We start from the raw sequence: 17,043 nt of genomic DNA on the forward strand, positions 1-17,043 counted from the left end.
CGGTGTCAAAGGCTTTACTAAAGTCCAGGTAAACAACATCCACAGCCTTTCCCCCATCCACCAGGCGGGTCACCTTGTTATAGAAGGAGATCAGGTTAGTCAAGCAGGACGTGCCTTTCATAAACCCATGCTGACCGGGCCTGATCCCCTCATTCATTTGATGTCCTCCACAAGTCCCTTCCAAACTGACATTTATGTGCTTCTACAGCTTCCAAATTACACTGAGCCTATGGGTCTGTCATGGCTGCCCCTTAGCACAAAGGTTCCTGCACTGCTCAGTGCAGTACAATTAGTTTCACTTGAGCCATATCTGGGCAAGCCTGACACCCTACTGAGCAGTGCTCTCAGGGTGTACAAAGAGCTGCTTCTCTCCTACCACCTCCTGTGCTATTGTGTGGTCTGCCTCACAGCAGGCACATTGCTGTTGAGTAAAGTGTTTGCAGGAATCAAAATCTGCTTTGAGAAGCCCATTTTCATGATAAATAAGCTAGTCTCTTCCAAGACTGTAACTAGGACCATGTCTAACACCCTGACTGAAGAAACAGCAGCTCAGTGGTATCATTCAATTGGCAGATGTCTGCTCAGATTGTTATGGATATGTGGTTGGTTTCTGTGTCCTTCCACCAGTGTGATCTGGTCAGGATGAAGGTAATGTCAGGTCACTGCAGACTCTGAGGGACAGTAGCCACAGTGTGTGGCTGTCTGCTGTACCTGTTCACCAAATGCAGAAAGCACGACAGGAAATTTCTTGTTCTTTGCCACCCCATTATAAGCTCCTTGTGGCGCTCTTCATTTTTCACTCCCTCCAAATTTTCTCATTTTGCTCCCTCCAAGGGCTCTATTGGATCCACCATTCCTTCCTAACCCCTTTTTGAAGAGTTCCTGTGTTACAACTGTCTAGTTTCTCCCACTGTTAGGCTTTGGGTAGAAAGCTTCCATCACGGAGGCCAGGGCCCTTGTCCTGTCTGTGCCACAAGATGTCACTGATGTCAGGATGTCATTGTCATTGATCGACCTGTCCAAGGTATGAATTTTTTAGCTTATGAAATACCTTACAGCACCCAGTTCTAGATACAACAAGGAGTGGAGACTGGGACAAATAGCATTGCCAATCAGAAGGTTTTATTACAAAGAGCAGTAAAATATGAGATATTAATCTGAAGAAAAACTTCCTTTCAAAATAGAGGCAAAAACTGCATAAAAGTTGCCTTCCTGTGACTAGAATTCTGACATCTGTAAATGATTCTGTTCAATCACTGAAAAAGGTGAGGATCAAAGTAATTTCTTCAGGATCTTCCTTCAGGATAAATAGAAAGACCAAAACAAATAAAACCTACAGAAGCAGCAGCAGATTATTCTCCTAATCTTGGCTTTCTTAAGAGGAATCTGTGGTCAAGAATACATGTTTCAGGAGTTTACCTTTATACAAAGCTCCCACTGGAATATATGTCATGAGTTTCCAAAAAGATGGATGGTCAAGGTTAACAATTGCACAGTATCTCCCTTGTTAAGAAAAGAACTTTATCTGGAGTTTCTGATCCACACTGAACCCAAGATCTTATGAAGTGTGGGCCAGAATAGGTCATTCTAATCTACTGCAATTTGGGATTTGCTTATGCGTCATTCTTCTACGTGCTTTTCATTGCCCTCCCAGAAACAACCAAGTCTCTTATCCGCTTCTTCCTCTACAAATGCTTGCCTGATACCTTCTGAACCATTACCTCTTCTGGCACATATCTGATTTCAGTTGGAAGGTGGAGAGCAGGGTGTTTTGTATTCTGCAAGGGCATATTCATCTGGAAAGAAGAAAGGAAGATGACATTTGCATGAGAGTGAGAAATCATTCTGACCCCAGTCCATGTGCACCTGTGATTAACACATTATGAACCAGACAACAACTGATAGATTTTGTGGTAGTCTTCCAGCTATCAAAGCACTCAGTTGCAGGGGTGCACAGTCAGAGCCCAATGCAATCTTCTGGCTGTGTTTTTCTGTGACCGTGCACGATGTGGATCAGGTGGCAGAACATGCACTCCAGTCATGTGCTGGATACTCCAGTCAATTCTCTGGATACTGCTGCTCATCTGCTAGGATGCAGTTCCCGAAGTTTGTGCCAAGCTTAAGAAAAGCATAGGGGAGCCTGAGCTGCATTTTTGATAACATAAATTCCACAACTGGGTAATGTCTGATGCAATTTTAGTTCCTTGAAGCCAGATTGAGACAGGTGGTCAGGCACTTAATTTTCTAGTTAGATGCTTAAACTTCTGTTGAGTTCAGTGAGACTGTCATTCCTGCTTAAGTATTTAAATTCCACTAAGGAACAGTTCGTTGACTGCAGCCTGCTATGGCAATATAAAGCAAAAATATGAGATAAGCCAGATAAGGGAAGTCAGGAACACTACTGCCTTTGAGTTATTGATTTTAATCATCGTGTTCCAACTGTAGAAAGAAAGTGGAGCCACTCTTCTTTCTGTATGTAGTTTTTAAGAAAGCAACTCCTGAAGTATAACTTTCTAATCTGCTTGATGTTGAAATGAAGCAAGAAATGAAAAGACAGGAGGGCAGAAACTGTCTATGCTTCTGCAAACCCTTTGCAGTCTAGTAAGCAAAAGGAGCACAATTGCTAGTTTGCTCTCCATTTGTCTCTCCTGAGAAACAAAGGCAGCAAATACAGAAAAATGAAGAGAAGCTTGCACAGAGAGAGTAAGGGAAAATCCACTGTCTGCACCTTGCAAATGCTGAGATCAAGACTTTGATTTTACAGGTTTTGCTCCAGCCTACTGAGGTCACCTACCTGTTTCGTAGTAATCGTACATATGTACTGGCACTGCTTTGATATCTGAGACAGGCAGGCTTTGCTCCACGCTGAAGGAGAAGCTGATTTCCTTCTGGGAGACCTGGAAATGGCAAGGCAAGAAAATGCGTCAGACTTTTTCTTTTCATAGCTACTCCTGAGACTAAGGTTGAACAGATGCATTTCTGGGTCAGACTGCATGACAAAGTGCTATTCTACAATTCTCTCCAGACTGTAAACTTGATGTCAAATGAGATAATTGTTTAAAAGCTGTTGCTAAATATGTTTTGTTGCTAAAATTGTGTGCTCTTTTCTTTCTTCCTCTTCATATTTCCATGTCCAGTTACCCCAGCCATTCCCTGGTTACTGCAGCTTTCAGCACATTGGCATTCATCCTCTCACTGAAAGCTGCCATTAGTTTCTTTTCTTGCCTTTTCCCAGTGAAAATCACCTTCAGCATCCCTATGAATCTTCTCCCCACTTTTCTCTCTTTAAACACGTTGAACTCAAGATCCCCATCCTCCCCTGTGGTTCTGTTCCTCATTCCACAGTCTTGCACCCAAATGTCCCAAACTTTCCTCCTTGCTCATCTTCCTCAGCTTCAAGCTTTCTACTGCAGGGACTCTGCCCCTGCTCTCTGCTCCCTTTGTCCTTGTTTTTGTCTTGCTGATCTCTTTATAGCAATGGAGCCATGGACAGGGGCTCTGGAGAACTTTCTGCATCACTAGTGCTGTGCTGAGTAAACTTTTCACATCTCAACATCAGAGCTGCTCTGTGAATTAAGAATACTGACTCCAATCTTCCTTATCAGATCCTTGAAGACCAACTCATAAAAATTAGTGTTTGAGAGTATATATTATTACTATTTATTTTTGCTTCCTCTCTCCTTCCCTTCTTGGTATTTTAAGATCCCTTGTGTTTTGATTTTCATCTTTCTCCTTGCTCATTCCTTTTATTAATGACATTGATGTAGGAGGGCTATTCTTTTCATACAGAAAACTCTCTAAAAGGGAGGGGCTGATACTGACACCCTGTAAAACACTCTCAGATCAACTGATGAGAAGCATCACTTAGAGGCTGAAGAATATTATGTAGACTAGGAACTTTTGCAATATGGAATGCAACTTAGCTAGCTATGGTTGTGAAATACAGCATTCTTCAGAAAAAGTAATAACAAATACATATCTCTTCACTGTAGACTACCACTACTGTGTATATATAGTTGATGTTGGACTGAGTGAAGTCCCTTTATGTCTTTAAGACATATGTATTGCTAATCTGCTGTTAATGAGATCGTTCTTTTATCTGTTTTAAACTTCCAATTTAATAAAACCAGAAAGAAACCTCTCAAACTTACCCTCTGAAGGTAGAAGAGGATGTGGTTGTTCTTGATGTCTACATGATCCACAACAGAATTCTGGTACTGAAGCTTTAAATAAGGCAAATGTTAGCAATGTTAACATAGGAGACTTGCCAAGGAGACTTACTTACAAATAACTATTCGGTAGCAAAATATGTTTAAAGCATCTGCCATGCTCCTGTCATGCCACCCTGACCTCTCGTGGACAAGATAAGAAATTCAAGTTGAGTATTTTCATAAGACCAGTGCAAACCAATCACAATGGAAAATAATTTTACTAGTCAGCTTTGCTGTGTGTGACCTTTATCATTAACTTAAGAGTACTCTTATTTCAATGAGAATTCACAATTACACTACCGTTTCTGAACCTCAAGTTGACTCACTTTCTAGTGCATTGTACATTTTAAAAACCAAATCTTTAAAAAAGTTTTAGAAAAGCACATGAGTAAAATTATTTTGATATAAAAATACACAAAAATAAAATATTCCAAATGTTAAAAAGCAGCTATTTTTTCCCATACATATAAAGAAGAGTACATATAAGGTACATATAAGGTACATTTAAGGTACATATAAGTACATGAAGTATATATAAAGGACATATAAAGAGGAGTAGGATGCCAAACAGTGTAACATCTCAATGGAAAATTCTTCCAAAGAAAAATTATGAATTTCATACAGTTCCAGTCAAAAAAAAAATTCAGACCTGAATGCTGAATAGTTATAAACCCACCTAGCTATGAGCAGACTCTACAACAAATTGCATCCTTCTTTTTATCTATTTGAAGATTAAGGCTCATGGCTTGAAGGTAATGCATCTTTTGCAGAACCTGAATTGCACTAGGAACTGAAATGAAGTGCTTATCAATGGTCTCCCCAGAATTGTCATCATTGTGACCAAATTTCTGGATAACAAAGGAAGAGCAATACCCACTTTTTCTTTGTTAAACTGTGCTGTAGAGGAAGGAATAACAATGTCAAAGGGATAACATTGCAAAATGCCCATTTGAGCAATTTATGGCAGAAATATTTCTTGCATAGATTCTGTTAGGTTGTGTAATTAAAGGCTCATCCACACAAACACGAAGGAGCACAGAGTAAACAGATTAGTAGTGGTCAGTACACTTATCTGGCCACGCCCTGTCACCACAGTCTCTCCTCTCCTCTTATTAAACTCTGTTCCTGATTATTTTCCTGGGTGAGGAGCTCTCTGTTCCGTGTGCATGTGTGCCTATGGAGCGCAAGACACCAAAGAGGGGACCACAGATCACAGGGACCATGCATCTGGGGTGCCAGCATCTTGAGAGACCAGACTTCAGGCCTGCTGTGTATGTCAGTGCATGGTTGCTACTGCCTATAAAGCTGGACTAGCTGGTGAGTAAGTTAATTGGCTTGGCAGCCACCTACTGAAGCAAGCATAAGTCTGGGCCAAATATTGAAGATACCAGAGTATCTGAATTGGCTACAGGAGGGACCAGGAGGTCCAAACCTGTTACTGGAGAGACCTAAGGTCTTGGGGACAGATACTGGTCAGGCCATTTAGCTGGACCAGCTAGCAGAGACTCATTTGCATGTTTGTGTGTGTGTATGTGTCTGCGTGAGGCAACTGGAAGACCACGGGATCCAAGCCCAGCCACTGCAGAGACTGCATGTCTAAGGCTGGTTACTGCAGGTACCCACCATGCATGTGTGTGGGTGCTGGGGGGCTCAGTTCCATCCACTGGAGTGGGGCTTTGGACTCGAGGGCACATAATGTCCAGGTGCCAGCGACTAGGTAGAACAAGGATCCAGGGGCAGCTACTGGGCAGACTGAGTGTCTGAAGTCAGCTACCAGAGGGATCCATGTTGTGTATTTGCATGTATATATGTGCATGTGTATACATGCATACATATATTTTTTTATCTTTTCCACAAATGAGCTTTCAGTCTCATCAGCCAGAAGGGGGAACAGGATAAGGCCATTTGTGCTATCTGTGTTTGTGTATGTGCTGTCTCTTCTGTCTTTGTTGATCTGTGTGGCCAGCCGGGTATATATGTATAATGTGCATACCTGGCTATTGGGAATACACACTCAGCCTTGCTGTTGGCTGGACCTGGGGATATGAAGCTGCAGCAGTCTCACCTCTGTTGGGCTACTGGATTTGGCAGCTGCTAACAGATTTGTCTTCAACAGATGAACATCTACAAGTCTGAGACACAGAGTATGTGACAGAAGGCTACGCCCAGGGACTTTGCAGAATTCCCATTTGCTAATCAGAGACTATTTTTATCAACTTCCTATGTTTTCAAGGTTTACCATTCACTTTGCTCCCATTCTTTACCTTTTTCAGGGAAGATCTTACAGGAATAAAACCTGACAGCATCTTCACATCAATAATAGCCATGTTGGAGACTTTGCGGTTTCCTGTGTAACTAAAATGAGAAAAGTTTTGTTAGTCTGGTCTGCAAGTGCAGAGACCGGTGAATGACATTTTCAGCTCCCAATGATCCTGTTTGTCTTCCTGCAGCTGCACAGTAGCAGTTAAATGCCTGTACTTAAATCCTTCCTTGGATGCTTTACCAAACTGTGAATGCAAGGGGGTAGGTCAATAAGAAAAAGTTACCTGGCAGAGAGGACAAGGTCAAACTTTGGTGGGAAGTCGCTTGTGCAGGATACATTGGCTGGCCGTACGGAGAGAGAAAATCCTGCAACTTTCTTTGGCAAATGGACATTGTATCTCAGGGTGGTCTAAAAGAGATGGGAAGTGTGAGATGGTCACAGACTTAGAGGCTTTTGTGGCTTTGGCATGAGGTATGGAGGGGAATGAGGTATGGAGGGGAATGAGGTATGGGGGACTTAGTTCTCAGAAGGGTGATGCTGAGTTTCCAGTTTGCTTACCTGCAGATAGACACATCCAGTGCCATTCACTTCCACACTGTAATTCCCTGGAATAGTGGGTAAGGAAGCCTGCTGCAGTAAGAAGCGATTCTTGTCATTCACATGGAAAGTCTTACTGGGGGACTCCATGAAGTTGACTTTGACTGGGTTAAGAATTTTTTTAGAGAAGGTGAGGTATCCATACTGGGCTAAAGCTTGGAGAGCAACAACGGTGTCCTGAAAACAACAACACGATCTCTAATTAGATAGATACCCAGCTGTAAGATGGTGCATGATATTAGCACAGCTCCTATTTCCCTGATGCTTTGTCAGTGCTCATAAATGGAGGGGGACTTTGCAAAGAGCTAAGCAGACAAGGTACAAGTTCTGGGGCAATAGATTTGAATTATCCCAGAAAATCTGGGATAATGCTGTGTCAACAGTGACTGCTGTCTACTGCTAACTTGAAACTCAGGTAAATTCCCATTTCCAAAAACTAAAATATGTACGAAGTGGCCTATGAAGAGCATGATGTGCCCTGACAAGGAGACTTATGTGAGCACCATTTATCAAATATTATTCAAATGAATATGCAGTCAGGAAGATGTCATACTATCAAGATCCAGCTTGCAGGCTGGACTGCCCCCAGAAGCTTTCTTTTTACCACACCCCGTTGTTACCTGGCTGGAGGAGAAACCGCCATACGGATTCTGTTGTTTGACAAGCCAGTGCACAATGCGAGAAATGTAAGATAAGTCTTCTGGAGTGAGTTTGGCTTTGTTGAGCAAAGCCAGGAGCGCATAGCTGGTCATTTCAATCTCAGCAGAAGGGGCACGGGAGTAGAAGACAGGGAAATGTTCTGCTGGTGGCTTATTTTCTCTCTGCCAATGAACTGAACCACCTGAAAACAGAAAAGTGGGGTGTGAAAAGGATGGAAAAATTACTTGCTGGTTAATTCACTACAGTATCACGTGGGAGATAGGCATACAATTCCCTCTCTGCCTTTATCCAAAAGTTTTTTCAGCCATCAGTGTCCTGAACTGGACAAGTTTTAGTTCCAGGACGGAAAAGAAAACAGGAAGGGCTGGAAAGGGAATTAATAAAAGGGGGCTGTGTAAGTCAAAGAGGGGTTGAAGTGAAGGCAGTGCAACAGAAGGATGCTAAGGCAGTCACGGACTGGAGCACGTGACACAGTCAAGGGAACTGGGTTTGTTCAGCGTGTAGAAGAGGAGGCTAATGGGGAAACTAGGTACAATCTTCCACTATCTTGGACTGAGACTTCCAGGGGTCTCTCCACACCTGCATTATTTCATAATTCTAAGAAAGTCAGGCCACAGCTCAATCTTCTGTGAAGCCAAAAGAGACAAACAGAGAAGTTCATAGAGACAAATTCAGTAGCGTAGCAGGCATGAAATGAGAGGGGAGCAGCATGAATGAGAAAACTGTACATCAGAATAGCTTACATCATACCACAGGCCATTCTATTAGCTGTATTGCCTGTATCATGGCCGTATTGCACTTACCATCTCTGGTAGCTGCCTTGTCCAGCTCTTCAAGGAAGAATTGATGTCTTTCCTCTTTGTCAGCTAAGCCATAAGCATAGGCAAAGAGGGCCTGGTTATACAGGTTGTGGACCCCATTGCCAAATGCAGTCTCCAAACAGTTCATGCCACTCTGAATGACAGGATGCTAGTAATGCAAAACATAGTGGTGTTGTCAGGTACTTGTATAGTACAGTACTTCCATCACTGCTTAAGCTGCCATCAGTGACCCTTCATGCTAAAAATATACATGATCCATGGCATGTTTAGGGGCCTACAGTGTGTATCCTGTAAAAAATGCCCTTCTAGTGGTGCTGCCTTCTTTCTGCGTTTAGAGGCAGCATGGCTGGACTAACAAAGCACTGGTTCTTTTCCTGACTTGTGAGATGACCTTATGCAGGTGAATCTTTTGTCCCTTTGTTGCTTTACCTCTAAAATGTGGATCATTTTTACAGAACTACGTAAAGTGCATTGAAACCTCATGTGAAGCAGGATCTCTCAGATGGATATTATTATTCATTTGCAAGCTATAGCTATCAAGATAACTCTTCAGTCCTTTTAGCCTTGCAGACTATCTCTGTGAGCTCTACTTCAGCTCAGATATCACCAGCACACTACTAACCATGTCCTGTCTATGCGGCTTCACCTATAGATGTGGCACCAAGTTTTGGAGCTTCTTATGAAGATACTGGGAACTAAATTTGTGTTGCTGAAGAACGGTTTGATTCTGATCAATGTTTTTATCTTGCCGGTCTCAGGTACTTAAATGGTGCCCCATATCACAGTATCTCAGGGACCTGCAAAACTCAGCATGCCTAGAACATATTTGTCAGATTGGGAACAATTCTCATCTTCCCCATTTTACAAAGAACAAAAAATCAGCAAAAAAACAGCGTCTCAAGGATATGCAGGAAGTGTATTACAGAGAACAGAACTCGACTCTCATTTTCTCATGCCTAGCAAGTATTCCAACCGGCATCTCATCGTTTCCTTCCATGAGTCCCTGTCCTGGTTTCAGCTGGGATAGAGTTAATTTTCGTCTTGGTAGCCGGTATGGGGGCTGTGATTTGGGTTTAGGATGAGAACAATGTCGATGATACACTGATGCTTTGGTTCTTGCTAAGTAGTGCTAAGCTGTCTCTGAATAGGTGCTAAGTGGCGCTCACACTGGTCAAGGACTCTTTCATCTGCCCATGCTCTGCCGGGTGCACAAGAAGCTGGGAGGGGGCACAGCCAGGACAGCTGACCCAGACTGGCCAAGGGGCTGCTCCATACCGTATGGCGTCATGCTCAGTATATATATACTGGGGAGCTAGCCGGGGGAGGGGGGCAACGATCGCTGCTTGGGGGATGGGCTGGTCATCGGTCGGAGGGTGGTGAGCAATTGTAGAGTGTATCGTTTGCTTTGTATTACTATTGTACTATTATTACTTGTTATTATTATTATTGTTATTATTATTATTATTACTGTTCTATTTTTATTTTACTTTAGTTATTAAACTGTTCTTATCTCAACCCACGAGTTTTCTCCCTTTTACCCTTCTGATTCTCTCCCCCATCCCACTGGTGGGGAGTGAGCGAGCGGCTGCGTGGTGCTTAGTTGCTGGCTGGGGTTAAACCACGACAGTCCCCATCCCTGAAGGTATTTAAAAGGTGTGTAGATGTAGTGTTTAGGGACATGATTTAGTGGTGGACTTGGGAGTGCTAGGTTAACGGTTGGCCTTTTCCAACCTAAATGATTCTATGATTCTATTCTACTAACAATGACATAGAGAAATGGAAACACAGCTTGGATCTAAATGCACAGACAGAGTTTGTAGGACTGAAGATTTGGATAGCTTGGACTTTGGACTGGGCTAATTCAGAGAAAATTCCAAACTGGGCTCTGGATGAAGTGGGCAAATTCAGTCTGGATTTTGCACCTACATAGACTACCATTGCTTAACACAAATGGATTCCTCAGGGATTTTTCAAATTAATCCATAGAAACTGGACACATAGCTGATTTGTAACACTCATCAAATACTTATGGCAACTGCAGCGTTCTGGAAACAGATTTCCTCAGTTGACCTACTGTCCTACAATCAGTATTTGCCACTTTGTTAAAGAATACGGATGTGAGGACTATAATTTGTGCACTGTTTGACAAATGGCTGACTGGACTAATAGAGCATAACAGCATCAAATACCTACCGCAGCAGAGTGTCCAGCCTCCAGCAACGCTGCCACAACATAGGCTGTGAGTGAGTATTCACCTTCTTCTCCACCCTGAAGTAAACACAAGCAAAGAACAGGTCAGTACAGATGTCCTAGAAAGAAACAAAATATGAATTAATTCATAGTTCAGATACCAGTTAGATTTGAGATCAGAAGTCATTTCTGTCTCCCTGTGTGCACAGGAACAAGAAAGATCAAGTTCACTCAGGATAAAGCCAAAATTATTTAACGAATTTTCTTGGCTTTTGCACATATGCAATAAAGCACGTTACAGCCTGTGGCTGAACACAGAATGCAGTGGTGCAAAATAAAACCTGAGACTTCTGACTAAGAAAGTTCTACTTGTTTCTACCTCATCATCAACAGCAGACATAAGAATCATTCCCTGCTTGTGTGTGAGAGACACGAGAGAACAGTACTAGGAAGAGTAAGGGTGTAGTGATAAGCTTGTGTCTGGCAGAAATGATCCAAATCAATCCCAATGCCAGGACTGGAATTTTGGGACTATACTTGTCTCAGTTACCTTCAAAGCATTGTTGAAATGTGACCCAGCATTTTCAAAGCAGCCATCTGACTTCTGCTTGCTTGCCAGCCAGATCAAAGTTTGAGACTGGACATTGTCATCGATGTAGATGTAGCGTCTGGCTTGTGCAAATGACTTGTACACAAAGGCAGTGAGCCTGCAGGTAAACCAGAAACAGAAAGCAGGTAAGATATGAACAAGACCACGAAGGTTTACCAGTGACTGGATATGCACAGAAAATGACATAAAATGAACACCATAATGTCCGAGGTAAAAGAAACAAGGGTTTTGTAAGTTTTAAATAAATAAGATGATAGTTAAAATCCTGATATTAAAAACTGACATGAGGTTTCTCCATTGTTATGCTGAAACCATTATTTCAGAGCAGGGGTAAAGTATAGACACAGCTTGAAGACTGATGACAGTAATTTCTAATCTTAATTAATAGAATTATGAAATAAACTAGGTGGGAAGGGGCCTCTGGAAGTCTCCAGTCCAACCACCTGCTTAAACTAGGGCCACCTTCAAAGCTCAGTCAGGTTGCCCAGTCTCTTGTCTGATCATGTTGTGAAAATCTCCAGGGATAGAGACATCCACATCCTCTCTGGGCATTTGTCTCAGTGCTGCAGCCTTCTCCTGGGGAACATTTTTCTTTCCTTCTACCCAGTTGGAGTTTTTGCTGTTGCAACTTGAGTAAGGACAAACTCTTGTCTTTACTCTGTGCACTGCTGACAAGAGTCTGACTCTGGCTTTTCTACAGTCCCCATCTAGGTAGTGGAAAGCTTTACTTAGGTTCCCCATCAGCCTCCTCTTCTACAGGCCAAACAAACACAGTTCATTTAGCCTCCCCTTGAACATTAGGTACTCCAGCCCCCAATCACCTTATCATCCTTGTGTTGCACTCTCTCCAGTTTATTAATCTCTCCTTTACTAGGGGACCCAAATTAATTGAGCTATGTCCATTTTGTCTATTAAAAATAAGGATCACTTAATACTTTGATCATTTTTCAAAGCCTAAAGATCCTGCACTAGGGAAATAGAAAGTGTCATCACTTACCATACACTCCCTTCACTATCTCGTGTCCCAAAGGAGCTGTAGGATCCATCCCGGTGTTTGTATGATAGCTGTTTTTGGTACCCTGAAAACACAATAAAGAAAACATATTTTCTAATACAAAAAAGGACTAGTTCTGCTGTTCATTCAACTGAAGCAGTAAGACTTTTGGATTTAAAATTAATTAATGTATGTCTAGTGAATAATGTCAGCCACTATGAATTATAGCTGCTTTTGCTCCTGGAAGTACGACATGCTTCTTTGGGGTGCTGTCATTGCCTGCTCCTATGCAATAAACGTGGTGCTAGAATTCAAAGATCAGTGTTCACCAAGTAGAGCCTTAGAGTTCAATGCACACAATCACAATATTAGATGGAAAAATCTGAAAGCCTCTCACCTGTGGATAAATATCCAGTACCCTTGACTCTAATCTCTTCAGTCAGTTGCCCAGTCTTATTCAGATAATCCAGGGCATAGATGTTGGGTGTGAACAATGCCATGTTCTGTTCTCCGCAGCCATAAGGCATATGGAGGAGGTTCTCCATGTTCCTCAGGGCTGTACCCAAAATGTCTCCTGAAGAATGAAAGATATAAGAAGTCAGTTCAATTCAAACTGTTTTTATTACACAGCATTATACATTGCTTTATATTACCTTATTATGAACCCAAGGGCAATGACAAATATAGACAGTAACCAAAGACACAGCTTAGAAGAAAGGCTGAAATGCCCCCATTTTTTTTTTTTTTTTTTTTTTTTTATTTTGATGCTGGACACCTGGGAGAAACTGAGAATTTGAGAAAAAATTGAGCACTGATACTGGCTGGCATGGGTTCTGAGAAACAGCTATGAACCCTTAGAAGGGTTAGACTTCCCTGCCCTTTACAACCTGCTTCCTGTTTTGTGTGTACATGCGAGAATGCTCTGGGGGGTGTGATGCTGATTTGCTACAGAGGCTGTATTGCACAGTATCAGCACACCTCACACTGACCCAGGCATGCAAAACAACTGGGTTTAGAAAGCAATCTGAGTTCAGAACCTCAAAAATTTTTCACTGAAAAGAACTGTCAGTCTTAATAATGACTTTAAGATTAGTAGAGTTGATTGGGACCTGAAAGTCTTATTCTATGGGAACTTACAGACTGACAAATGTTTTTCATTATGCAAAAGCATAAGTTTGAAATTATGCAGTCAGCAAAATTCTGAAGTCTTCTTTCCAAGAAATTAAAATAATTTTTTTCAAAGAAAGAAGTCTGCCTTATCTTACTTTTCAGCTGAATTAACTGTTTTACTATACAGAACAGGATATGCTAATGCAGTATAATGTGAAATGCAATATAAATTGAAATAATTTGACTATTTTGTCCTCTTTTGATACGAGAGAATTCGGAGCAACTTTTGTCTTTCACTGCCATTTTTCAAAGTAGTAAATGTTTCTTCTAAAATCAAGATTAAGTATTTCCTGAACTTTACATTAGTTTTGCAGATGTATACATGATGACACTTGGTGCAGCACAAGAGAAATGCCATTTACTTTTGTTTTTAGTCTAAGTATTAAACTTACCAATGACAGAAAAATAAGCTCTGGCCGATCCCTGCACTAGGTTTCTTGGCAGTATGAGAGACACTGGTTCAGAAATCGTTATGCCTGATGAGAAAATGTTACAACAACAATTGTTAAGATGATAATCTTTTTTCCAGAAGTCTTCACTTTGTAAGCATTACTATAGTGACTGCTATGATCTGCAGTCTGGGTAAAGAAAATACTGCAGAGACTTGCCCAATGAGTCAAAGATATCTCTGAAAATCCTGAATTGTAGCCCAGCACCTTGACACCCTCTTTCCTCCCCTGGAAGAGTCTCTTGTTTTGTAGGGCAAAACCTACAAGAGAGTGAGGCAGTTCCACTGACTGCCTGGAATGAATGAATGAATTCACCTTACCTTTCGTACAGATGAGGGAGCTCTGAGTCAATTCCTTTTTAATACCTTCAGGCTGTTTGATTGCAAGAAAATGGTCAGGAAGAGGAAGAAAAGTGTAGAACATCACCAAAAAACCGTGACAATTTAACAGTGTAAAACAGTATGTGGATGTGGCTACCCAGACAGTGCACCCCTTGTACCCAGTCCTACCCTATCTCCACTAGAATATCTCTTGGTCCATGGCTCCCTCTCTCTTCTACCCAATACCCTGTCCAGAGCACATTCCTTCTTAGAAAGCAATTATAAAATAGACATTTCGAGACTGTGAGAGGGACTCTGTCCAACTAATCCTATGTGACTGCTATTTTATGATGCTCAAGATAAATCCTTTTCCTTTTATATCTGCCTTCCACCCCCCTCCCCAGTATTAGAGTCACAGGCTAAAGGCACTTATAGGTAAGGTATGGAATCTCCTCCGTTCTGGCTACATCTCTGCTGACATCCATGAGGTGTCAGGGCATGTATGCTTGTGGTCCCAGGAAGGAGACAGTGGCAGAAGGACGGTGGATGCCACTGATTGCTGTGATTTACACTCTCATTTTCATGTGGAGAAACCTACTGTACACAGCTCCATCTGTGTCAGCTGTCTTGCCTCCTCACACTAGCTAACTGCTTCTAACCCACAACTGCAGGAATTGCAGTTTCCATAAAGCAGACAGCACATGCAGATTTCCTACCGTACCTCGACAAGTAGGGTTTGAATCAGGGTGTCCCTGCGAATTGTCTCCTCTTCTGGGAATGTGCTGTTTCCAGTACCTCTGGTATTCAGTTTAGCCTCAGCCGTAATCGTGAATTTCACCTCACCTGGAAAGCCACCCACCAGCCCAAGAAATGAAAGTTATCTTCAATGCCTACAGTTACCCCTGTTTTTCACTGCCTCTTCTAGGCTGATGGACTAGTGAGAAATATATTCTCTCTGAAGGCAGCTCAGTAGAAACAAATTTCATGAAGGCTCCACATCTGCCCACTAGTGGCAAGAAGTGGTTGCCTGGGGCCCTAGCATGAGGAACAAAATAGAGGTGATCCTAGCCAAAAAACTGTCAGTACTCACTACCAGTTTCCACCTCTTCTTAGCCTTGTGCTGAGTTTTCTCTGGCCTAGGACAGTGTTGCAATAGTTATAGCTCTGCCGCCTCTTTCCTTCAGATGGAATTTGTTAACTGAGGAGCAGCCTCAGTGCTGCTGCAGCACTGAGGAGCAACACTGAAGTGAGCAGCTTTGCAGGTGTTGCTCACTTCACCCCTGCAATCATTGCAAACTAGAAACCCAAAGGAGTATTTTACTTGGAACAAAAAGCATTATTATCAGGATTACCAGGGAAAGACAGCAGTTTTCTTTTTTTCAGTATTATTTCACTGTATATCCAGTTTTCATCTCACTATAACTTTGCATCTTTCTCAGTGAGTTTGAAGGAAATCAGTCATACTGACTATAGGGTTTTAGAAATAACCTTTTAAAGAAAAGGTCCATCTGTGGTTCATTTTGAGAAGATTGTTCACTAATTAAAAGGTTTTTGTGCTTCAACTTTTGGGGCACTTACTTACACATGCAAGCTGTTGTAACTGCTTTTTTTAAAAGACAGTGTTGACTTGAAGGCAATGTGAATTAACACAGCTGTAAAATTGGGGAGGAGCAATGTCCTCTGTGCCTGTTGAGAATCCAGTCCAAAATTATTAGCAAATTTTATTCTTATTGAATACAGTTGGTTAGGTGCAAAACTGTCAGCTGAAAGATCATAGGAACATGAAATCCTGTCAGTATTTCATATATAATGTGGCAAATGAAGAGTTCTTCCTAAAATGGACAGGAAATGGACTACCAAAATCAGAAGAGAGAAAACACCGGAACAATTTATTGCTCATTCAGTGCATCTAAGGGAACTTTAGCAGAGTTTCAATACTAAATTTGTGGAGCAATTAATGCAGCTGTCCAGAAGTGTCTGCCTGCGGATTATTGATGGTGCATTAAAGGGTGGGATTGACAGAGGTAGAAAGATCAAACAGGGATATATCAAGGTGATGAAAAGACAAACTTACCGAGTTTGTGGGGGCTAACAGCCCAAATATAGGTTTTTCTTTCATTGGCACACACCCTTGCTGTGTTGCCCTCTGGTGAAAGGATTTCTGCCTTGTAGTCACTCGACTTTGCCAGTATGGCACTGATCTGAGACAAAGAAAGAAGGAGCAAGATTACAAATTAAATAGGCTGCCCCTAAAGTCAGGCTGCAGGGCAAGGGAGACTTGCTGGAGAAGCTATTTGTCATCTGAATGTGTGGGATGGTACCAGGACAGAAGGATGGGGCAGTCGTAAACCTGTCTGTTTTCTGCCCACTGTTAGTGTCTGGTTTTGACAGAAGTATAGCAAGATGTCTATGCTCATTTGTCAAGTCTTCTTACGAGTTACTGCTGCATACAACATACCCAGTACATATTGTGTTTTTCATAGCACAGTACCCATACCCTCTGCTCAAGTTCCTCCTTCAGGAGCAAAAAGAAGAACTAAATTATGTAGGGATAGAAGCAAGTTCTTATCTTCTGTGGACCAGTCACAGTGATCACCAGCCACATTTTCCTAATGTTATGACACAGGGGCAGGTCCAGGGAGAGAGGGTGAGAGGGTAATGTGTCAGGCTAAAGCATAAGTTAAACACTTATTTCTGCATTTCTAATGCATTTTGCAGGAGAATGCTGGGATTGCTGGGAAATAGACAAGCCATATAG

General features: G+C 42.0%; 1 protein-coding gene across 1 annotated transcript in view; it reads right to left on the reverse strand.

Moving 5' to 3' along the window:
• Positions 1-1,743: 1,743 nt before the first annotated feature.
• The window catches only part of LOC309588843 (ovostatin-like), a gene marked incomplete at its 3' end in the record, with an annotated part of 32,110 nt that continues 16,810 nt past the window's right edge, over positions 1,744-17,043 (reverse strand). Inside the window, exons 20-35 of the mRNA XM_082308553.1 lie at positions 16,360-16,486; positions 15,007-15,128; positions 14,286-14,337; positions 13,909-13,992; positions 12,744-12,920; positions 12,350-12,431; positions 11,293-11,449; positions 10,746-10,820; positions 8,535-8,700; positions 7,692-7,912; positions 7,033-7,248; positions 6,758-6,882; positions 6,476-6,566; positions 4,152-4,223; positions 2,795-2,897; positions 1,744-1,796 (exon numbers count right to left, since the gene is read on the reverse strand). Coding sequence (XP_082164679.1) covers positions 1,744-1,796; positions 2,795-2,897; positions 4,152-4,223; positions 6,476-6,566; positions 6,758-6,882; positions 7,033-7,248; positions 7,692-7,912; positions 8,535-8,700; positions 10,746-10,820; positions 11,293-11,449; positions 12,350-12,431; positions 12,744-12,920; positions 13,909-13,992; positions 14,286-14,337; positions 15,007-15,128; positions 16,360-16,486 — 1,923 coding nt within the window. The remainder of the gene's footprint in view (positions 1,797-2,794; positions 2,898-4,151; positions 4,224-6,475; positions 6,567-6,757; positions 6,883-7,032; positions 7,249-7,691; positions 7,913-8,534; positions 8,701-10,745; positions 10,821-11,292; positions 11,450-12,349; positions 12,432-12,743; positions 12,921-13,908; positions 13,993-14,285; positions 14,338-15,006; positions 15,129-16,359; positions 16,487-17,043) is intronic.

The sequence above is a fragment of the Platalea leucorodia genome (assembly GCF_965183815.1).
Source record: "Platalea leucorodia genome assembly, chromosome: 4".
NCBI classification, from domain to species: Eukaryota; Metazoa; Chordata; class Aves; order Pelecaniformes; family Threskiornithidae; genus Platalea; species Platalea leucorodia.